The following is a 24,169-nucleotide window of genomic DNA, read 5'->3' as shown; positions in this document are numbered from 1 at the left end:
TATATATATACATATATATATATATATATATATACACATACATATACAGCTGATATGGGATTTATATCCACAATATATGAAAAAAACTTCTAAAAATCAGTAAGAAAAATACATCTCAAAAGAAAAAAGGGGCCAAAAATGCGATAAGCCACTTCACTAAAGAAGATATTCTACAGGTCAGTAAACACGGGAAAAGTTGTTCAAAGAGACTGCCACTCACACATCAGAATGGCTACACTAAGAAAGAAAGAAAATGCCAAGTACTGACGTGGATGAAAAACAATGGGAACTCCTCTGTACTTTCTATAAGAATGTGAATTAGTACAATTACTTTAAAAAACTTTATTGAGGTATGATCAACAGGTAAAAAGCTGCACATGTTTAATGTATACAACTCTACGAGTTTGAGGATAAGTATACATCTGTGAAACCATCACCATCATCAAAGTCATAGACATATCCGTCACCTACCAAGTTTCCTCCTGCATTATTATTATTATTTTTTTATTTTTTTAACGTTTATTTATTTTTGAGACAGAGAGAGATAGAGCATGAACAGGGGAGGAGCAGAGAGAGAGGGAGACACAGAATCTGAAAAAGGCTCCAGGCTCTGAGCTGTCAGCACAGAGCCCGACGCGGGGCTCGAACTCACAGACCCTGAGATCATGACCTGAGCCGAAGTCGGACACTTAACCGACCGAGCCACCCAGGTGCCCCATTATTATTATTATTACACTCAAGATCTACCATCTTAGCAAGTTTTAAATATACACCACAGTATTGTTAGCTATAGGCAGTATGCTGTATACATTTCCAAGGTTATATTTATCAGTAATATTTAACGATGTTAATTCTTGATAATTAATCTTGTATGACTGTAACTTTGTACTGCTTGACCATCGCCTCCCCGTTTCCCCCTCCCCAAGCCCCTGGCAACCACAATTTTACTCTCTGCATCTATGATTTTTTTTTACTATTTTCAATTCCAGATATAAGTAAGAGAATATTTGTCTTTCTCTGTCTTATTTCACTTAGCATAATTTCCTCCAGGTTTATCCATGTTGTCACAAATGGCAGGATTTCCTTCTTTTTAAAGGATGAATGATATTCCATTGTATATATATGCCACACTGAACATCCCTCCATTCTGTTTTCCACAGTGACTGCACACTGGAAATTTACATTTCCACCAGCAGTGCACAAAGATTCCCTCTTCTCCACATCTTCACTAACACTTATTATCTTTTCTTCTCTTAATAATAGCCATTCTAACAGATGTGAGGTAATATCTCATTGGGTTCTGATTTGCATTTCCCTGATGATTAGTGGTGTTGAGCATCCTTTCATGTACCTGTTGATCATTTATATGCCTTCTTTGAGAAATGTCTATTCAGGTCCTTTGTCGATTTTTAAATCAAATATATATATTTGAGCTATTGAATTATAGGACTTTTTTTTTTTTTTTTGGATATTGACCCTGTATTATAATATGGTTTACAAATATTTTTTTCCCAATCCATAGTTTTCCTTTTCATTTTGTTGATTGTTTCTTTTGCCATGAAGAAGCTTTTGAGTTTAAATTAGTCCCACTTTTTTATTTTGCTTTTGTTGCTTGTGCTTTTGGTGTTATAGCCGAGAAATCATTGCCATGACCAATACCGAAGAGGTTTTTCTGTTTTCTTCCAGGGTTTTGTGGTTTTAGGTCTTATGTTTCTTTAATCCATTTTGAGTTGATTTTAATTCTTTTGCATATGGATATCCTGTTTTCCCAGCACCATTTATCCAAGAAACTATCCTTCTCCCCTTATGTACTCTTGGTTCCCTTGTTGAAGATTGTATATGTATGGGTTTATTTCTGGGCTCTCTATTCTGTTCCATTGATCTATGTTCTGTTTTTATCAGCACCATAGTGTTTGATTACTACGGCTTTATAATATAATTTGAAGTAAGGAAGTGTGATGTCTCCAACTTTACTCTTTTTGCTCAAGATTGCTTTGGCTATTCGAAGTCTTTTGTGCTTCCACATGAATTGTAGGATTTTTTTTTTCTATTTTTTGTGAAAAATGCCACTGGAACATTGTTAGGGACTCCATCCAATGTGTAGATCACTTTGGGTGGTATGGACATTTTAACAATATTAATTCTTCTAATCCAGGAACATGGGATGTCCTTCCATTTATTTTTTGTGTCTTCTTCAATTTCTTTCATCAAGTGTAGCTTATGCACCTCCTTAGTTAAATTTGTTCCTAAGTTTGTATTGTTTTTAATGCTATTGTGAATGGGATTTTTTTTCTTAATTTGTTTTTCAGTTTGTGGTTAGCGTACAGAAACATCAAGTTTTGTATGTAGATTTTGTATACTGCAACTTTACTAAATCCATTTATTCTGAGTTTTTTGGTGGAGTCTTTTGGGTTTTCCATATATAATATTCCACCTTCTTTAATAGTTGTGTTCATTTGCATTCTTCTCCATTAAGAGAAAAGTAAGTTACACCGACGGTCTAAGAAGCAGCAATACTCTTTCCACGCGAATCCTCAGTCAGCAGCAGCCTGCGGCTGCGCACTCAGGGAGACTGGAACTCCCACAAATCACTGGGCACCCTTAGGGGCGGGCCCAGGTTGCCTGCCGGGATCAATCCATCCGCCCAATTCTAGGCTTCCGAGGCATTTCCTCTTTGGGACTGCATTTCCCAGCGGCCACTACGCCGAGTTAGCGGCCACTTCCGGCATGCAGGGGTCGTTGTCCTGGTAGGGTGAGGCCTTAAGGTGGAGGAAGAAACCGGTGGCTGCCTGTGCTCATCAGGACCCCAGCCCGAGGGACTGCCAGTGTGGGTGGGCAGAGAGAGGACCTCAGGACAGGGCGCTGACAGGCACGCGAAGGAGCCTCGGCGGCCCGTGTGCGAGCCTCGGCGGCCCGTGTGCGAGCGTGCAGCGAGGAGGGGAGATTGTGCGAGCGCGAGTGGCGGACGAGGAATGTGGGAGTCTGTGCTTGGGGGCGCGCCTTGTGCTGCGCTGAGGGGAGAGGGGGCGTGTGGACACTGAGCAGTGCTTTGCTGTGCAGGTGTGTGTGTCAGTGGGACCATTGGCCCGCTGCTTCCTTCGTCTTCTCTCCCAGCCACGTGGCTGCAGCAGAGCAGTGGCTCCTGTAGGGAGGTCAGATACTGAGCCTAGAATGGAAGTTTCCTCAGGAGAGTCCAGACCTGGACCTGGGATGGGAATATTAGAGCTGGAAGTGCCTCTCTGGGGCCCCCACGAGGGCAGCTACTTGCTGAGACCCACCGCACTCTCCGAGTTCTGTCCCCAGGAACCAGCTTCGAACTCGGAGACTGATTCCTCCTTTTACTTCCGCCCCTTCTTGTGCGAAGTAAGGGAGGTGTGGCCCTGGAGTGTGCTCTCAGATTTAGTCTGCGCTCCCAAGAAAAGCCTGGGGTCTCATACTTTCCATCTCCTTCTCCTTCCCCAGAGTCGTTACCATTATCCCAAAGAAGGACCCCCAGGAGGATGAGAGTATTATTGCTGTACATCTAAAGTCAAGGGTGAGTTCGTGATTTGTTTTGCTTAAGAAAAAAAAAGGTTTTGTTTGTGTTTTTTGTTTTTTGTTTTTTTTTTTGGTTTTAGAATATATAGGTTCCAGTAAACTTTCAGGAAATGTAGGGGAGACGTGCAAATTGATACCCCGCCATTTGGTCCCCCATTGCCCTCATTTCTTCACTTAATACTCACTTAGCCATTGGGTAAATTTTTCACATCTGCTTGGGCGCTCTGTTTTTCTAAGACGACACGGAAATAAGCCTCCAGCGATTGATGTTAAAGCTCTATTTTCGGGACTCCGATTTGGTAAGAAAGAGATTAGTGTTTAAGTGGAACCACACACCTTATATCTTTTGCTCTTTAAGGGCCTGCTTTTCAAAGCAAGGGCAGAACAGAGATCGTTAGCTTATTTCATTCGGTATGTGAGGCTTTCAGAAATGGGAGAAGTGATAGCAACAGGAGGTGGTATCAGTAAGAGCCAGGATTTTTCTAGCAAGTTCCATCAGTTGAAATTTGCATTGCTGGCCACATCTTGTGGAAGTTTGGCAGCTTGAGTTGTGTTTGGGGCTTCTTTTTGTGTGGACCTTGGGAAGCAGTGTGGTGTCGTTGAAACTAAGGGCTGTTGGGGCGCCTGGGTGGCTCAGTCGGTTAAGCGTCCGACTTCAGCTCAGGTCACGATGTCGCGGTCCGTGAGTTCGAGCCCCGCGTCGGGCTCTGTGCTGACAGCTCAGGGCCTGGAGCCTGCTTCCGATTCTGTGTCTCCCTCTCTCTCTGCCCCTCCCGCGTTCGTGCTGTGTCTCTCTCTGTCTCAAAAATAAATAAATGTTAAAAAAAAAAAAAAAAAAAGAAAAAAAAAGAAACTAAGGGCTGTGGATCCAGAGTACCTGGGTTGGAATATTGGTTCGCTTCCTGGCTGTCTCAGGTTTGTAATGAATGTTAAATGAGTTATTGTGTGGGGCGCCTGGGTGGCTCAGTCAGTTGAGTGTCTGACTTTGGCTCAGGTCATGATCTCCTGGTCAGTGAGTTCAAGCCCCGTGTCGGGCTCTGTGCTGACAGCTCAGAGCCTGCTTTGGATTCTGTTTCCCTCTCTTTCTGCCCCTCCCCTGTTCACGCTCTGTTCTCTCTATCTCATTAAAAATGAATAAATGTTAAAAAAAAAAAAAAGCTGTTTAAGTGAGTTAATGTGTATAAAGCCCCTTGGAGCAGTGCCAGGCATACAGCAAGTGCTTGATATGTTTTAGCTCTTGTTTATGCGTGGTCATTTTAGCTCATTCCTCTCACCTTCTATACAACAGGGACATTAGGAATATGTGACATATGGGGGCACCTGGGTGGCTCAGTCAGTTAAGCATCCGACTTCGGCTCGGGTCATGATCTCGCAGTTTGTGAGTTTGAGCCCTGCATTGGGCTCTGTGCTGACAGCTCAGAGCCTGGAGCCTGCTTCGGATTCTGTGTCTCCCTCTCTCTCTGCCCCTCCTCTGCTTGTGCTCTGCCTCAAAAATAAATAAACATTAAAAAAAAAAAATTAAAAAAGAAAAAAGAATTATATTCTCCAGGCGAGGCTCTGAATGTTTCAGGGTAGCATTCTAAGAAAGAGCAGGCCTTACGCCACATTTTATTATATGATTTACACGAGAAAAAGGCAAACAGTAGAGTTTCTTTAACAAATGTAATCTTTAGGGGCGCCTGGGTGGCGCAGTCGGTTGAGCGTCCGACTTCAGCCAGGTCACGATCTCGCAGTCCGGGAGTTCGAGCCCCGCGTCGGGCTCTGGGCTGATGGCTCAGAGCCTGGAGCCTGTTTCCGATTCTGTGTCTCCCTCTCTCTCTGCCCCTCCCCCGTTCATGCTCTGTCTCTCTCTGTCCCAAAAATAATAAATAAACGTTGAAAAAAAAAAAAAATTTTAACAAATGTAATCTTTATCCTCAATAATAATGATGGCACATATCAAGCAGTTCACGTGTGTCATTGTGCGTTTTCATTGAATTTTCTTAGTATTCTTCCTGACGACCCTCTGTGCTCCTTACTCTATTCCTGTTTTACTAATGAGGAGACAGAGGCACTCAGAGGTTAATTGTCTTAGTTCAGATTCATATCCTGAATATGAAAGTAAAACTTGTGAGTTCTTTTTACTAATGACAAGATACTATGTTTGAAATTAGATATACTTTTTTTCCCCCCTAACGTTTATTGATTTATTTTGAGAGAGACAGAGACAGGACGAGTAGGGGCAGGTTAGAGAGAGAGGGAGAGAGAGAATCCCAAGCAGGTGCCATGCTATCAGTGCAGAGCCCGATGCAGGGCTCGAACCCACGAAACCGTGATATCATGACCTGAGCCGAAACCAAGAGTCAGATGCTTAACTGACTGAGCCACCCAGGCACCCCTAAATGTTTATTTATTTTGAGAGAGAGCGTGAGCGAGCAAGCATGAGTGGGGGGAGGGGCAGAGGGAGAGAGAGAGAATTCCAAAACAGCTCTTTGCTCTCAGCATGGAGTCTGACGCAGGGCTTGATCTCACGAACTGTGAGATCAATGTATTTTACAGACATAGTCATATTCTGCATCCTATTTTGTAACCTGATTTTTCCTACTTAGTATTCCATTACGTGGATGCCCTGCTGTATTTAACCAGTTGGCTTTGTTGGACTTAGAAAACCGAACACTGCCGAGCAGTTCCATCTACATCCTTTCCAGTTTTCATGCCTTGCCCCACTTCTCCCAATCCTGAGTTCACAGAGAGGTTCTGATTTGGATAATGTGACCCCTTCTTAGTCCTGAAAGGTGGAACCAAGGGAGGAGAATCTGCACAGAGTGGGATGAGTAGCCTAGTCACATATCCCGAGAACGGAGGATCCCTCTTGTTGAGATATTTTGGAGGACAACGTGTTCCTTGTGGCTTGAGGGGAGAGCTTGCTTTTGTCCAGACTCCTCACATTTGATGCCAATTTGTATGGCGGACGGGAGAGAGGGAAAAGGAGAGTGTGTGAAGCAGAGAGGGACAGAAGAGGGATTTTAGGAAGTAATTGGAACATAGAAACGGAAGAACAAATTGTATTGTTTTTATTTTTTTTATTTTTTAAAATTTTTTTTTTCAAAGTTTATTTATTTTTGGGATAGAGAGAGACAGAGCATGAACGGGGGAGGGGCAGAGAGAGAGGGAGACACAGAATCGGAAACAGGTTCCAGGCTCTGAGCCATCAGCCCAGAGCCTGACGCGGGGCTCGAACTCACGGACTGTGAGATCGTGACCTGGCTGAAATCGGACGCTTAACCGACTGCGCCACCCAGGCGCCCCTGTTTTTATTTTTTTAATGTTTATTTTTGAGAGAGTGACAGAGAGAGAGTGAGTTGGGGAGGGGCAGAGACAGAGGGAGACACAGAATCCGAAGCAGGCTCCAGGCTCTGAGCTGTCAGCACAGAGCCCGACGCGGGGCTCCAACCCACAAACCGCGAGATTATGACCTGAGCCAAAGTCGGACACTCAGCCGACTGAGCCACCCAGGCGTGCCTATTTTTTTTTATTAAGTTTATTTATTTGGAGAGAGAGAGAGAGAGAGAAAGAGGCAGGGAGGGGCAGAGAGAGAATCCCAAGCAGACTCCCCATTGTCAGCGCAGAGCCCAATATGGGGCTCAGAGTCACGAACCGTGAGATCATGACCTGAGCCGAACCCAAAAGTAAGACGCTTAACTGACTGAGCCACTCAGGCTCCCCAAAAAGATTGTTGTATTAATTTAAGTCACTTAGCACCAAGGCACAGCTTGGCTTAAGCCCTTCTCTTATTCTCTCTAGGAGTGGAAGCGTGAGGAAAATGGACCAATTTTGTCATTCTAAAAACATGGCCTATGTAAGTTGGTATCTCCTCTCCTTGAAATATGACTTTACATTTTCTTTATCCATTCCAGACGTGCCGGGGTAAGTAGGTTATCCCACGGCACACAAGAAGTTTGCTCTGCAGCAGCGGGACACCGCAAGAACTTGCAGGCACCCTGCGCAGTTCCCAGTCACTCCTTTCCTGCAGTGTGGTTCTTCGCCCCCCTCTCTGTTCCCCTTGAAATAATTTCCTTCGGTTTCACCATGATGCATGTGTGTGTGTAGTTTCAGGGCTCTGTGTCATTCAGGGACGTGGCCATCAGCTTCTCCCAGGAAGAGTGGGCGTGTCTGGACCCTGCTCAGAGGGCTTTGTACAGGGACGTGATGTTGGAGAACTATAGCCACCTGCTCTCACTGGGTAAGACTATTTCCCCCGATGTTAATTAATTTGAGAGATTAATTCGTTTTGCAATAAAATTAGTATTGAGCAATTGTAATTATTAATAAATTGTTAGTGTCTGTTCTCTGGAATATCAGCTTTCTTCACCATGAATTTCAGGACTGTGTTTTAAGAAATAGATGTGTTCTGGGGTGCCTGGGTGGCTCTGTCGGTTAAGTGTCCGACTCCGGCTCAAGTCATGATCTCACGGTCTGTGAGTTTGAGCCCTGCGTCAGGCTCTGTGCTGACAGCTCAGAGCCTGGAGCCTGCTTCGGATTCTGTGTCTCCCTCTCTGTCTCTGCCCCTCCCCCCTCCTGCTCTGTCTCTCTCTGTCTCTGAAAAATGAATAAACCTTAAAAAAAAATTAAAAAAAAATAGATGTGTTCAGGGCTGCCTGGGTGGCTCAGGTGGTTAAGTGTCCAACTTCAGCTCAGGACATGATCTCACGGTTCTTGAGTTTGAGCCCCACATCAGGCTTCACGCTTCAGATTCTCTGTCTCCCTCTCTTTCTGCCCCTCTCCACCTTGCACACTCTCTCTCAAAAAATAAATAAATAAACATTAAAAAAAAAAAAAAAGGCCAAGTTCCTTCTTGTTCCCAAAGGAAATAGTTTGGGATTTGTTGGGTTGAAAATGGGCATGTGCATGAAATGCCTGCGTCTTGCCCACCCCTCTGAACTTTCTCCCTTACGCCTGCCCTCTCTGTCACTGCCCCTTTCTTAATGACCAAGGGACAGAATTAGGAATCTTGGACATGTACTGTATGTTCAGTCTCTAAGACAGGTTTCATATTGTGTTTGATCTCAGAATTACTATAGATGTTCTGGGTTGTTGTTTTTTTCTGACCCACTTGGAAGAAGAACAGTGTTTTGAGTTTTCTATCAAAAGAGCCTCTATGATTTATGTGGTATTGATTGGGTCAACCAAATTCATTTAAAACCAAAGCAGACACATTCCATTTCCTTTAACAGACATTCCTTTACCTGCTTTGTAGTTTTAGGCTGTAAGGTTTGTATTTTTCACGAAATGAACATACTAAGAATGAACTAGAATGTTAAGGAGGCAAAATAAAGAACAACAGTAAAAATACTATTAACTTTGTAGTACTATACGCTAGGCAATGTTGGAAGTGTTTTACATATACTAAATAATTTTAATACCAACCCTATAAAGTAGGTATTATTATCATCCCCATTTTAGAGATGGGAAAACTGATGGACACAGTTTAGATGGCTTGCCTGGGGTCCTGTTGCTACTGGGTATCAGGACAGGGTTTTCACCAGGCAGTCTGGCTTGAAGGTTCATGTTCTCAGCTACTGAATTGTACTTCCTCTCAAAGGACAGACCCTATGTGAGTTTAAATGACGTAAGTCCTTTGTCTAACCTAGCTGCTCTCATACAATCTTCTCAACCCTTCTCTGAAATCTTTTCTTAGTATCATTTTGACTTTTAAATTATTACAAATTTAACCAGGTCTTAACCAAAGTTTTGTTTTGTGGGGTTTAGTATATTTAAAAAATTCTTTTTCTATACCATGCATCATTTTTTTTTTTTTAAGCAGGAAGGTCCATTTCTAAGCCAGATGTGATTACCTTACTGGAGCAAGAGAAAGAGCCTTGGGTGGTTGTGAGGAAAGAAACAAATGGATGGTACCCAGGTGAGTAGGGGAGAAGCCGGCAGAGAGGGTCAGGAGAGGGTCAGAGATGACTCACACCCCTGAGATGTGGTTTGGAAAATTCCTTCAGAGACCCAAGACCTGTTAGATAAAAATGCCTGAGACCCGGGAAGGAAGTAAAACTCACAGCGTGGGCTCTCCAAGGAACTTCATCTGTTGCCAGTCACCTCTCATTTTTGTTCTCTTATTTCCTCCCCTTTCAGCGGAGTGAGCGCCTGTTTTCTTTCCCAGTGTGACCTTTTAACATGTATTTTGCATCCAGCTGTTTTCCAGCTCTACTTTTGCATTTAAATTTCTACATGTGTTTTCAGTGTCTAAAAAATGCATTCATATATTCAGCAAAGATTTATCGAGTGTCCACTCCCAGCAAAGCACTGCTCAGCATTGTCTGTATAGTGAAATGAACATGACTGATAAGAGTCCCTGCTCTTGTGGACTTTACCTGCAGTTGGCAAGACGTGGGTTAAACAAGTAAGCCCATGAGCAAATCAGTAATGTCAGGAATCATGCTGTGTAGACAAGTATATAGGAGTAATGGGGTAGGAATGACAGGGCTCGGTGCGGGGCGCGCTGGGTGGCTCAGTTGGTTAAGTGTCCGACTCTTGATTTCAGCCTAGGTCATGATCTCATGGTTTGTGAGTTCGAGCCCAGCATCGGGCTCTAAACTGACGGTGGGAGCCTGCTTGGGCTGCTCCCTCTCCCTCTCTCTCTCTGCCCCTACCCTGCTTGTTCTCTCTGTCTCTCAAAAATAAATAAATCGGGGTACCTGGGTGGCTCAGTCAGTTGAGCATCCGACTTCAGCTCAGGTCATGATCTTGAGGTTCCTGAGTTTAAGCCCCACATCGGGCTCGCTTCTGTCAGCTCAGAGCCCACTTCAGATCCTCTATTCCCTCTCTCTGCCCTTCCCCAGCTGGCACTCTCTCAAAAATAAATAAAAAACATTAAAAATAATTAAAAATAAATAAATAAACTTAAAAAAAAAGGAAAGAATAACAGGGCTTGGGTGCTTAGAGCGTGTGTCCTGAAGTAGGCATGCTTGCATAGAACTGTGAAGGAAGGTTTCGGGCCACAAATATGGGACAGAGCATTCTGTCTGCTCAGACTAAGCGGGAGACACAGAGGCCCTGAGATGGAAGTGATTTCTGTGTGACTGGGAGCTGTAAGAAGGTTAGAACAGAATATGGGAAGGATTGCAGGAAGGGCGGTCTGGGAGTTAGGCCAGGACCAGATCATACGAGGTCCTAATTGTTATTGTGAGGAGTATAGAATGTTTTCCCAAGAGTTACTTACAGCCATGTTCTGATCTGTATTGAAAGTTTTCCTCATTTCTTACTCGTTAAACAAAGCATGACAAGAATACAGAAGACCGCATAAAACAAAGAATTGCATGATTAGTTGTTTTAAGATATACACATATGAAACACCAGGTTGTGAGTTAGGATTTTGCCAGCTGTCCCGGAAGCCTGTTTTGTGTCTGTTCACACTCACAAACCTTTCCTTCCCTGAAGGAGAGTTTTTCTCTAGAGGTTTATTGTCTGAGTGAGCATCTCCAGTCTGATTTTGTTTGGCCTTTTGTTTTAAAAAGTCTTAAGTCTCTTTCAAATTAAAGGTTCTTGATTTTGTTGTTAACAGTTTTTTCTTGATTAAGTCAGATCATTTGTCCTGTAGTTTCACACCATCTGGACTTTGCTGATTGCATCTTGGTGATATGGAGGAACATGTTCCACTGTCTCCTATATCCTGTAAAATGATAGTTGAGTCTAGAAGCTTAATCAAACTTTTGAGGGAATTTTTTTTTTTTTTTTGGCAAGACTGTTTTCCTAGATGATGGTAATATTCTTCAGTCCATCGGCATGTGGTATCTGGGTTTCTTGTTTTAATGATGTTAGCAGTCATTGATAGTCAGTTACTATGTCCCTTAATTCACTAGAGGTTGTAAATTGGTGATATTATAATTCTGTCATTTATTCTTTATTAGCTAGAATGCATCTGTAAAAAGAAATATCACCTTATTTACTACTTGGTTACTCAGTTATACAGATCAAATAGAAAATTGAAGATAGTGGGGCGCCTGGGTGGCTCAGTCGGTTGACCAGCCGACTTCGGCTCAGGTCATGATCTCATAGTTCGTGGGTTCGAGCCCCATGTTGAGCTCTGTGCTGACAACTCAAGAGCCTAAAGCCTGCTTCAGATTCGGTGTCTCACTCTCTCTCTGCTCCATCCCCCTCTCCCTCTGTCTCTCTCTCTCAAAAATAAATAAGTGTTTAACAAAATTAAAAATATATATAATAGCAGTCTCACATTTAAAAAAAATTAAAGGTATTCTTTTCCTTTGTTCACTAATTTTCTAAATAATGAGTTGGTTTCCTAGCGTCCTTTCAAAGGTGACTCCTTTTTTATGATGATTAGGAATACATGGGATTATAATATTTGATGTACTTCCTTCTGTTGTTACTATGTTTGCTGACTCAAATTGTCCCATCAATTGGCCAGTGTGAACCTCTTCGAGTTGGCTCTGGAGCCCTTTTAACATGACCCTGGTGGCCTTTGAGAGACTCCTTCCTGTCTAATAAGACAGCCTGTGTCTAGGCTTGTCTTGTACATTTCCCCCACCCCCCCTTTTTTTTCCCCTCAAAAAAGCCCTGCTTTTTTTAATGGAAAATAGTCAATATAAATAGTCAATATAAACCCTGCTATTTTTATTGTTATTTTTCTTTTATGGTTAGGTTTCTTCAGTCCCTTTTTATCTAAAGAAGTTTTGTGCCTTAAAATTTATTTTAATTTTTTTTACTTTGGTTTTTCTCTCTTACTCTTCTTTGGAGTCTAAGTACAGGCTAGTTTACTTAAAGCATGGCATTCTGAATTCATGTGCTTTAAAGATTTTTCTCATGACTTGCTTCCGAAGACTTCACAGTGGATTCCAATAGCATCATGTGAAGAATCACATCACATCCAGTCTCTTTAGAGATTGCTGTGGTTTTGGTCAACCAAGTATGGCTTTCCATTTCCAAAGGAATGAATAATCTCTGAGTTGAGCTTCAGCAGGATTTTAGTGGCCAGAGACTGTAGTAAATGATTTCACTCATTTAAAATATGTCGAGACTGCTTTATTTTATAACCCAATATATGGTCAGTTTTTATAAATGTTCTGTGTGATTGACAAAGGAATGTGTATTTGTAGTCTCAAGTTTGTTTTGTGTATGTTTTTTTAAATGTTTATTTTTGAGAGAGAGAGAGTGTGTGTGTGTGAGCAGGGGAGGGGCAGAGAGAGAGGGAGACACAATCTGAAGCAGGCTCCAGGCTCAGAACTGTCAACAGAGAGCCCAACATGGGGCTCAAACCCATGAACCGTGAGATCATGACCTGAGCTGAAGTCAGATGCTCAACCGACTGAGCCACCCAGGCGCCCCATGTTGGAGCTATTTTCTTTGAAATGTGGTCAGTGGCACTCACTTCATAGTTGTTTTGTTTTGTTCTGTTTTTAATGTTTCTTTTTGAGAGAGAAAGAAAGTGTGAGTAATTGAGGGGCAGAGAGAGAGGCAGACACAGAATCCGAAGCAGGCTTCCGGCTCCCAGCTGTCCATATATTGGGTTATAGTGACCATATATCGGGTTATAGTGACCATATATCGGGTTATAAAATAAAGCAGTCTTGAGTCAGCACAGAGCCCCACGTGGGACTGGAACTCAAGAACCATGAGATCATAACCTGAGCTGAAGTCAGATGCATAACTGACTGAGCCACCCATGTGCCCCTTACTTTGTAGTTTTAAGTTTTGTGGCCTAACATGTGATCTGTTCTGGAGAATGTTGCATGGGCACTTGAAAAGAATGTGTGTTCTGCTGTTCTGGGATGGAATGTTCTGAATATATGTGTCATTCAAAGCCACTGTTTCCTTGTTGAATTTCTGCCTGGATGATCTATCCATTGATATAAGTGAGGTGTTAAAATCCCTAATTTTTTTAAATTATTTTTTAGAGAGAGAGAGCATGAGTGGGGGAGAGGGACAGAGGGAGAAAGAGAGAATTTTAAGTAGGCTCCACACTCAGCGCAGAGCCTGCTGTGGGGCTCAATCCCACAATCCTGGGATCATGACCTGAGCCAAAATCAAGAGTTGGATGCTCAACCAACTTAGCCACCCAGGCGTCCCACCTACTATTACTGCATTATTGTCAGTTTCTTTCTTTATGTCTGTAAACAGTGGCTTTATGTATTTAGGTGTTTCCATGTTGGGTGGATAAATATTTACAATTACTATATACTATTGTTGGATTGTCCTCTTTATCATTATGTGGTGTCATTCTTTGTCTCTTGTTACAGTCTTTACGTTAAAGTCTATTTTGCCAATATAAGTATTGCTACCACAGCTTTCTTTTTGCTTCTATTTGCATGGTAGATGATTTTCTATGCATTCACTTTCAATCTTTATGTGTCTTTATGTCTGATATGAGTTTCTTCTAGGCAGCATGTAGATGGGTCTTGCTTTTTTATCCATTCAGTTATTGTAGGTCTTTTGATTGGAGCATTTAGTCCATTCACATTTGAAGTAATTATTGATAGGTATGTAGTTATTGCCAGTTTGTTACTTGTTTTATGGTTGTGTTTATAGTTCTCTCTTCCTTTCTTCTCTTGCTGTCTTCCTTTGTGGTTTGATGGCTTTCTTTAATGTTATATTTGGATTTTTTTCTCTTTATCTTCTATCTATTATAGGTTTTTGTTTTGTGGTTACCATCAGGGTCATATATAACATCTTGGGTTGCCTGGGTGGCTCAGTTGATTAAACAGCCAACCTTGGCTCAGGTCATGATGTCACAGTTTGTGGGTTTGAGCCCCATGTCGGGCTCTGTGCTGACAGTTCAGAGCCTGGAGCCTGCTTTGGATTCTGTATTTCCCTCCCTCTCTGTCCCTCCCCTGCTCATGCTCTGTCTCTCTGTCTCTCAAAAATGAATAAATATTAAAAAAAATTTTTTTAGATAACATCTTATGTGTATAGCAGTCTGTATTAAGTTGATGGTTGCTAAAGTTTGAGTCCATTCTTTTTTTTTTTAACGTTTATTTATTTTTGAGACAGAGAGAGACAGAGCATGAATGGGGGAGGGGCAGAGAGAGAGGGAGGCACAGAATCGGAAGCAGGTTCCAGGCTCTGAGCCATCAGCCCAGAGCCCGACGTGGGGCTCGAACTCGCGGACCGCGAGATCGTGACCTGAGCTGAAGTCGGACACTTAACCGACTGAGCCACCCAGGCGCCCCAAGTTTGAGTCCATTCTAAAAGAACTAAAGTTTTACTCCCCCCATTCTGTTTTATGTATATGATGTCATACTTTACATCTTTTTATTTTGTGAATCCCTTGGCTGATTTTTATAGATATAATTGATTTTTCTGCTTTTGTGCTTTAACCTTCATACTGGTTTTATAAGTGATTAATCTACTACTTTTATTATATGTTTGCATTTACCTGTGAAATTTTTTCCTTTCTTAACTTTCTTATTCCATTAAAAAATTTTTTTTAATGTTTATTAATTTTTTTTTTTTTTTTAAATTTTTTTTTTTCAACGTTTATTTATTTTTGGGATAGAGAGAGACAGAGCGTGAACGGGGGAGGGGCAGAGAGAGAGGGAGACACAGAATCGGAAACAGGCTCCAGGCTCTGAGCCATCAGCCCAGAGCCTGACGCGGGGTTCGAACTCACGGACCGCGAGATCGTGACCTGGCTGAAGTCGGACGCTTAACCGACTGCGCCACCCAGGCGCCCTAATGTTTATTAATTTTTGAGAGAGAGAGTTTGAGCAGGGGAGGGCAGAGAGAGAGGGAGACACAGAATCTGAAGCAGGCTCCAGGCTCTGAACTAGCAGCACAGAGCCTGATGTGGGGCTTAAACTCATGAACCATGAGATCATGACCTGAAATTGAAATCGGATGCTCAACCAATTAAACCACCCAGATGCCCCAATAACTTTCTTATTCCTAATTACGGTCTTTTCTTTCCATTCAAAGAATGCCCTTTAATGTTTCTTGTAAGGCTGGTTTAAATGGTAATGAGCTCCTTTAACTTGTTTGTATGGGAGACTCTATCTCTCCTATTCTGAATGATAGCTTTGCTGGGTAGAGTATTCTTGGTTGCAGGTTTTTTTCTTTTTAGTACTTTGAATATATCGTACCCCTCCCTTCTGGCCTGTAAAGTTTCTGCTAAAAATCAACAGAATAGCCTTAAAGGGTGCCTCTTCTATATAACATTTATTTTTCTCTTGCTGCTTTCAAAATTCTCCCTCTGTTACTACTTTTTTGCTATTTTGATTACTGTGTGTCTTGATGTGGACTTCCTGGTGTTAACTTTATTGGGAGTTCTCTATGCCTTCTGGATCTGGATGTCTGTTTCCTTCCTCAGATTAGGAAAGTTTTCAGCTATTATTTCTTCAAATAAATGTTCTGCCCCCTTTTCTCTCTCTTCTTCTGGAATCCCTATAATGTGAATGTTATTATTCTTGATGATGTTGCTGAGTTTTCTTTATCTATTCTCATTTTTTATTCTTTTTTATTTTTTGCTGTTCAGCTTGATTGCTTTTCACTACACTGTCTTCCAGGTTGCTGATCTGTTCTTCAGCTTCTTCTAATATGCTCTTGAGTCCCTCAGTGTTGGTTTTTTTTTTTTTTTTTTTATCTCCGTCATTGAGTTCTTCATCTCTGAGTGGTTCTTTTTTATATTTACTGTTTGTTTTTGAAGGCCTCACTGAGATCATGCACTTTTTTCTCAAGTCAGGTGAATATTTTTATGACCATTGCTTTGAATTCTTTATCAGGCACATTGCTTATCTCCATTTCATTTAGCTTTTTTGCTGTGGTTTTGTCCTGTTCTTTCATTTGGGACATATTCCTCTGTCTTCTCATTTTATATAACTCTGTGTGTTTGCTTCTGTATATTAGGAGAGTCAGTTACAGCTGCTGATCTTAAAAGTAGTGGCCTTAGGAAGAAGAGAAGTCCCATGGTGCCTTGCAGTGCAGGGTCCCCTGTTCACTAGATCCATATGCTTTTCAGCCTCTGCCTCACTGTTGTGGCAGAGCCTCCTCTGTCAGTCCATTGGCCTCAGTGCCCCACCTAGCCTGTTTTGGACAAGATTTGATCTCGGTGTTGTTAAGGGGTAGTCTGGGGCCTCCAGCGGCTTATAGTGTGGTGGTGTCAGCAGTTAGACTAGATGCCTGCTCTCAGCCTGTCTGCTGGGGCTGTAGTTGAACCAACCTGCAAGGCACCCTCTATGCCTTGTCCCCTGAGAGGCTTTCCCTGGGGGGCAGGGCCGGCAGTCAGACCAGATGCCTGCCCCCAGTCCATCTGCCAGGGCTGCGGTCACACTATTGCTAGCTATGAGGTTCAGTTGCCAGAACCGTGGGCATACCCGTGTGTGTGTGTGGGGGGGGGGGGGTGTGTGGCTGTGTGGTTATCTTCCCCCCTCCCCAGAGCAGGAGTCACTTTGGAGTAGGGCGGGTTTGATGGGGCAGATCCACAGGAGAATGTGGAGGTGGGGCATGCAGTGCTAGCAAGGTCGGTGTTGTGTGTTTGCACTGGTTCCCTGAAGCTCCCAACTGTCTAGGCAAGTGTTGGTGGCACAGGGAATGGTTCCTGCCAGCTCTTTTGTTGTTGGAGAAGTTTCTTAAAGATCCCTGCACCTCCAGCACACATTCTGAGATTGGTAAATAAATGTTTTTCATGTATACCGCAGGCACTTTTAAAACTGCCGCTTCTGGGGGCGCCTGGGTGGCGCAGTCGGTTAAGCGTCCGACTTCAGCCAGGTCACGATCTCGCGGTCTGTGAGTTCGAGCCCCGCGTCGGGCTCTGGGCTGATGGCTCGGAGCCTGGAGCCTGTTTCCGATTCTGTGTCTCCCTCTCTCTCTGCCCCTCGCCCGTTCATGCTCTGTCTCTCTCTATCCCAAAAATAAATAAACGTTGAAAAAAAAAAAAAAAAAAATTTAAAAAAAAAAAAAAAAACTGCCGCTTCTGTGTTGTATCTTAGCAGGTTGTTTGTTAATGCTGGCTCTTTAAGGATGGGGACTCAAATTTCCCATCAACCTCTGGCTTTCCCAGAACTAAGCCTGCTGATTTTTAAAGTACCTAGAGTTAAGTACAGTTTACCCACTGATTGTAAAAACTTGTGAAGTTAAGCCCCACTGGTTTTCTTTCTTTTCTTTTCTTTTTTTTTAAATATTTATTTTTGAGAGAGATAGAGCATGCAGGTTCGAGAGGGGCAGAGAGAGGGAAGGACAGAGGATTAGAAGCAGCTTCTGTGCTGACAATAGATAGCCCAATGTGGGGCTTGAACTCACAAGCCATGAGATCATGACCTAAGCTGAAGTTGGACGCTCAATCAACTGAGCCACCCAGGCGCCCCTGTACTTAAACCGTTTTGAATGGTTTGCCTTTACTCTTACAATAAAATCCAAAACCCTTGCCACAGATAATGAGACCACCTATGAAGCCACTGCCATCCTTTGGATCCTGTCTCTACCACACTGCCTTCTTTCAGCGCTTAGAACATGATAGAACCTTTTTTCAATAACTTCATGCTTCACTTAGACTGTTTTCATCATACGAGAGTCCTGTGGCCTGAGGTGCTTATAGGAGACACCATTTTCATTTTTTAAGACTCAAAAGAAGGGGCGCCTGGGTGGCTCAGTCAGTTAAGTGTCCGACTTTGGCTCAGGTCATGATTTGTGGTTCGTGGGTTTGACCCCTGTGTCAGGCTTGTGCTGACAGCTCAGAGCCTGGAGCCTGCTTGGGATTCTGTGTCTCCCTCTCTCTCTTCCCCTATCCCCCCCAAAATAAACATTAAAAAAAAAAACAGTTTAAGTACAGACCCTTAAACTTTGATTTGCATCAGAATTATCTGATAGGGATGTTAAAAATACAGCATTTTAGGACTTATTCCTAAAAATTCCGATTCTATGCATCTGAGTTGCTTGAACATCAGCTTTTGTAACAAACCTACCAAAGGATTTTGACTTAATACCTAAATTCCACAGTTAATCTCTTCCCTATTATGAGTATCACCATCTTATTTACATAAACTTTCTTCATTTTTGGAGCTTTTCTTATCATTTTTCATATTCTCTGAAAGTATATTATATGTACTTTCAATATATATCTTTTTTATTTTTCTTGCTCTATATATTTTTAGAGTTATGTATTCTTTTTTAAAAAATTTTTTAACTGTTATTCATTTTTTGAGAGAGAGACAGAGCGCAGGTTGGGGAGGGGCAAAGAGAGAGGGAGACACAGAATCCGAAGCAGGCTCCAGGCTCTGAGCTGTCAGCAGAGCCTGACGCAGGGCTTGAACCCACGAACCGTGAGATCATGACCTGAGCCAAAGTTGGATGCTTACCCGACTGAGCCACCCAGACGCCCCTAGGGTTATGTATTCTTTAATGGATTTTGTACATGTGTATGTACAGACAAATAAAACGTGTTTGCTTTCTCCTTTTCTTTCAGATTTGGAGTCAAATTATGGAGCTAAGAAGTTATCTCCAGAAAATGATATTTACGAAATAAATTTGCCCAAACAGAGTATAACGCAAATAAGTAAAACTCCTGGCCTCAAGGCCTCCAATTGTAGAAATGACTCAAAAAGCAGAAATAGATTTAGGGGACGACAGAGACATCAAGAGGGGTATATCAGTCAAAAGATAATAAGCTATGAAAAAATGCATACTTATACTCATCATATTTCTCTTATTCACAATACAGATAAGCCATATGAATGTAAGGAGTGTGGGAAGTACTTTAGTCGTGGTTCAAATCTTATTCAGCATCAGAGTATTCATACGGGAGAGAAACCCTACAAATGTAAGGAATGTGGGAAGGCCTTTAGACTTCTTATCCAGCTTACTCGCCATCAGAAATTTCATAGTGGTGAAAAACCCTTTAAATGTAAGCAATGTGGGAAAGCTTTTAGTCTTCCCACCCAGCTCAATCGCCATGAGAACATTCATACAGGTGAGAAACCATTTGAGTGTAAGGAATGCGGTAAGTCCTTTAATCGTAGCTCAAACCTTGTTCAACATCAGAGTATTCATGCTGGCGTGAAACCCTATGAATGTAAAGAGTGTGGGAAAGGCTTTAATCGTGGTTCAAACCTTATTCAGCACCAGAAAATTCATTCTAGTGAGAAATCCTTTGAGTGTAAGGAGTGTGGGAAGGCCTTTTGTCTTCCAGTAGAGCTTGCTAGACATCAGAACATTCATACTGGTGAGAAACCATTTACATGTAAGGAATGTGGCAAGGCCTTCAGTCGTGGCTCGAATCTTGTCCAACATCAGAGTATTCATACTGGTGAGAAACCCTACGGATGTAAGGAGTGTGGAAAGGCTTTTAGACTTCACCTACAACTTTCTCGACATCAGAAAACGCATACTGGTGAAAAACCATTTGAATGTAAAGAATGCGGGACAGCCTTCCAATATCAGTACCAACTTATTGAGCATCAGCGAATTCACACAGGTGTGAAACCTTATGAATGTAAGGAATGTGGGAAATTGTTTCGTCGTGGTTCAAACCTCATTCAACATCGGAGTGTTCATACTGGAAAGAAACCTTTTGAATGTAAGGAATGTGGGAAGGCCTTTAGACTCCATATACAACTTATTCGACATGAGAAATTTCATACCGGTGAGAAGCCCTTTGAATGTGGAAAATGTGGAAAAGCCTTTAGTCTTCTCACCCAGCTTCATCGGCATGAGAACATTCATACAGGTGAGAAACCATTTGAATGTAAAGAATGTGGGAAGTCCTTTAATCGTGTCTCAAACCTTGTTCAACATCAGAGTATTCATGCTGGCGTGAAACCCTATGAATGTAAAGAGTGTGGGAAGGGCTTTAATCGTGGTTCAAACCTTATTCAGCATCAGAAAATTCATTCTAGTGAGAAACCCTTTGAGTGTAAGGAGTGCGGGAAGGCCTTTAGGTATCATTACCGACTTATTGAACATCATAGAATGCATACTGGGGAGAAACCCTTTGAATGTAAAGAATGTGGGAAGGCCTTTACTCTTCTGACACAGCTTACTCGACATCGGAACATTCATACTGGTGAGAAACCATTTAAATGTAAGGAATGTGGCAAGGCCTTCAATCGTGGTTCAAATCTTGTTCAACATCAGAGTATTCATACTGGCGAGAAACCCTATGGATGCAAGGAGTGTGGAAAGGCTTTTAGACTTCACCTACAACTTTCTCGACATCAGAAAACGCACACTGGTGAGAAACCATTTGAGTGTAAGGAATGTGGGGCAGCCTTTAGACATCAATACCAAGTTATTGAACATCAGCGAATTCATACAGGTGTGAAACCCTATGAATGTAAGGAATGTGCAAAGAGCTTTAGTCGTGGTACAGACCTTAGAGTACATCAGAGAATTCACACTGGTGAGAAACCCTTTGAATGTAAGGAATGTGGGAAGGCCTTTCGACATCATTATCAGTTTCTTGGACATTCCAGAATTCATACTGGTGAGAACCCCTATGAATGTAAGGAATGTGGGAAATGCTTTATTTGCAGTAGTGAACTTAGAGTACATCAGAGAATTCATACTGGTGAGAAACCATATCAGTGTAAGGAATGTGGGAAGGCCTTCAGTCGTAGCTCAAACCTTATTCAACATGTTAAAATTCATACTGGTGAGAAGCCCTATGAATGTAAGGAATGTAAAAAGGCCTTTAGCAATAATTATGAACTTACTGTACATCAGAGAATTCATACTGGTGAGAAACCTTATGAATGTAAGGAATGTGGGAAAACTTTTAGACTTAGTTCAGTCTTTACTGCCCATCAGAGAATTCATACAGGTATGAAACCCTATGAATGTAAAGAATGTGGAAAGAGCTTTAGTTGTAGCTCAAACCTTATTCAACATGAGAGGATTCATACTGGTGAAAAACCTTATGAATGTAAGGAATGTGGGAAGGCCTTTAGACTTAGGTCAGTGTTTATTGCCCATCAGAGAATTCATACAGGTCTGAAACCCTATGAGTGTAAAGAATGTGGGAAAGCCTTTACTGTGACTGGTCAGCTGACCCGACATCAGAAAATTCATAATCGTCAGAAGTCCTATGAATATAAGGAATGCGGGAAAAAAACCTTCCCTGGTTATGAACAGCTTACTCATCATCAGAGAGTTCACAGTGGCAAGAAATCCTATGGATATAAAAGAATGTGGGAAGACCTTCCATCATGGACTGAGATTTGCTCAACAGCACAGTATTCCTACTGGTGAGGAACTCCTTGAGTATAAGTAATGTGGAAGGATTGACAGTCACAGCAAACACTTTAGAGTAGAGAAGACATTCTGATGAGGGAGTCTTTAAATGTAAGAAATACAGGGTGGCCGTCGTGTTCATTGTTTACTAATCATGAAAGATATTTTACTACGTATGTTAATTTCATGCATTTAGAAAAGCCTTCAAACTCCCAACTGGAGAAAAACTATCCTTGGAACAAATATAAGCTACATCTACCTAAGGCATGTGCTTTATTTCCATTTCACTACCTATGTGACATTAGACTAGGTGTCTAGCCTCTTTTTGCATCATTTATAATGGCAATGGTAGTGAGTACTAGTGCAATTATAGGAATAAATGTGTTACAGTACACAGAAAATCCTTGAAAAAGTATTTGGCACATGCTTGTGCTCATAGAGGATAGCTTTTACATTGTTCCATTAGCATTACTGTTACTGAGGACAGGAAAAGTGTATTGTGAATCATTTAGAAAAGCATCATCCATTCACTATTAAGTTTTAAATAACTTCCGTATAAAATTTCATGGGAGGTAAAGAACACGTGAGGATTTTCATTAAGAGCTCATCCCTTAAGTTACATCAGAAAGTTAATTTTGGAAAGAAACCCTATGGATTTCGTGCGTGAGGAGATATTGAGAAAACAGCTATTGAAGAATCAGGGAGAGTTTTTGAAGTGATTTGTCTATAAAAGGCAACAGGCAGAAAAGGTATAATTTATATTCTCTGTCCAGAAGTTAAGATAAATATTAGTGAAAGAACAGCAAAATAAAAGCTATCCATTTATGTTATCCAACTCTTTATCATGAAAATTGCTACACATATGAAAAAGATGAAAGAATAAACACCCATATACCCCTTCTAGATTCAGAGTTGTTAACAATTTGACATTTATTTTTCTGTATATTTTATGTTGTCCCATTGAGAATATGTTTTAGACATCATGTACTTTACCCCTTATTACATCAGTATGTATCTCCCAAACATAAAGACAATCTCCTATATAGCCATAGTACCATAATTACCCTTAAGGAAATTATCCATAATTCCATATTACCTGTCTTCATTGGCCTCTAAAATGCCTTTTTTAGGAGTTCATCTTCTCAATAGCATGCATTCTAGATTATGTATTATATTTGGTTTTAAGCTCTCTTTAGTCTTTTTTAGTCTAGGATAGTAACTCAAAATTTTCTGGAGTACCAGAATCATCTGTGACTCCTAGTAAAAATACAGAGGTCCAGGCCCACTGAGCCTCTGTATCTTTCCTAGTTCTGCAGGAGATTTTGGTATGTGCTACAGAGAGTCACTGGTCTAAAAACTTTCTCCTTAATTTTTTAAAAAATTTTTTAGAATGTTGACTTCATGAGAAGCCCAGGAAAATTGCCATGTGTTTAGATTTTCTGTTTCTATATGTCATTTAGCTTTGTTCTGTCTTTTGTATTTTCTGTACAAAGGAAATTTGGTCTAGAGGCTGCATTAGGTTCAGATTAAATGTTTTGAGGGGAGAATACTTGGTAGGTTATGTCTGTATGTCGTATTGCAACATGTCAGAAAACATGTAAGGACAGGTCATTACTTTGTTAGTAAAACTAAATTTGATCATTTGGGTAAGATGGTACCAGATCTCCATTGTAAAGATCTTTGGAGAGACTGTCACCTCTTCGGAAATTTATACTCATGTATTTAAATCCTAAATCAAATAGAAAATAAAAAATGAAAATAGATTGTTCAGGAATGAATTGCATTAAAATGCAAACATGATTGAACTTGTAGAATGTGCCTGAAGCTATACTCTGTACAAAATTAATACTCTTCAGTGTATACAAGGTTATTTTGAACAGAACCTTATTTTGTTGTTGTTCAGCACTTTATCCCCAGCACCTTTATTGCATCTGGTACATGAGAAATTGATAAACTTTAGGGGGGGGGGGCGGGGAATTGAGCCTGCAACTCAAGAAGCTATAAAACAAGAGAATAAACCTTAAGCCAATACAAGGAAGCAACACTAAAAATGGGAATTAACAGTTGGGGAACAGATTTCATTTTTTACTTTTTTTTTTAATTTAATTTTTTATTTTTTAAAATCTACATCCAAATTAGTTAGCATAGAGTGAAACAAGGATTTCAGGAGTAGATTCCTTAATGCCTCTTAGCCATTTAGCCCATCCCCCTCCCAGAACCCCTCCAGCAACCCTCAGTTTGTTCTCCATATTTATGAGTCTCTTCTGTTTTGTCCCTGTCCCTGTTTTTATATTATTTTTGTTTCCATTCCCTTATGTTCATCTGTTTTGTGTCTTAAAGTCCTCATATGAGTGAAATCATATGATTTTTGTCTTTCTCTGACTAATTTCACTTAGCATAATACCCACCAGTTCCATCCATGTAGTTGCAAATGGCAAGATTTCATTCTTTTTGATTGTTGAGTAGTACTCCATTG

The 24,169-nt window shown here is 41.4% G+C and overlaps 1 protein-coding gene across 13 annotated transcripts in view; it reads left to right on the top strand.

Annotated features, from left to right (window-relative positions):
• Positions 1 to 22,596, top strand: part of LOC112851309 (uncharacterized) — a 46,059-nt gene extending 23,463 nt beyond the window's left edge. For 2 of the 13 annotated variants that reach the window (XM_086689772.1, XM_086689769.1), the window contains 5 exons: positions 3,463 to 3,535; positions 7,321 to 7,375; positions 7,627 to 7,759; positions 9,338 to 9,436; positions 18,932 to 22,596. In XM_086689772.1, the coding sequence (XP_086545898.1) occupies positions 7,340 to 7,375; positions 7,627 to 7,759; positions 9,338 to 9,436; positions 18,932 to 21,711 (3,048 nt within the window). In that variant the 5' untranslated portion in view covers positions 3,463 to 3,535; positions 7,321 to 7,339 and the 3' untranslated portion in view covers positions 21,712 to 22,596. Of the gene's footprint in view, positions 1 to 2,681; positions 2,832 to 2,996; positions 3,061 to 3,462; positions 3,536 to 7,320; positions 7,376 to 7,626; positions 7,760 to 9,337; positions 9,437 to 18,931 lie in introns of those variants that run through there. The other 11 variants (XM_086689770.1, XM_086689771.1, XM_086689767.1 and 8 more) reach the window with 11 other exon arrangements.
• Positions 22,597 to 24,169: the final 1,573 nt, after the last annotated feature.

This window comes from Puma concolor, chromosome E2 (assembly GCF_028749965.1).
Source record: "Puma concolor isolate L17-30 chromosome E2, mPumCon1.1.hap2, whole genome shotgun sequence".
Classification (NCBI taxonomy): Eukaryota; Metazoa; Chordata; class Mammalia; order Carnivora; family Felidae; genus Puma; species Puma concolor.
Note: the sequence above shows the minus strand (reverse complement) of the source record. Positions and strands in the feature narration are given on the sequence as shown.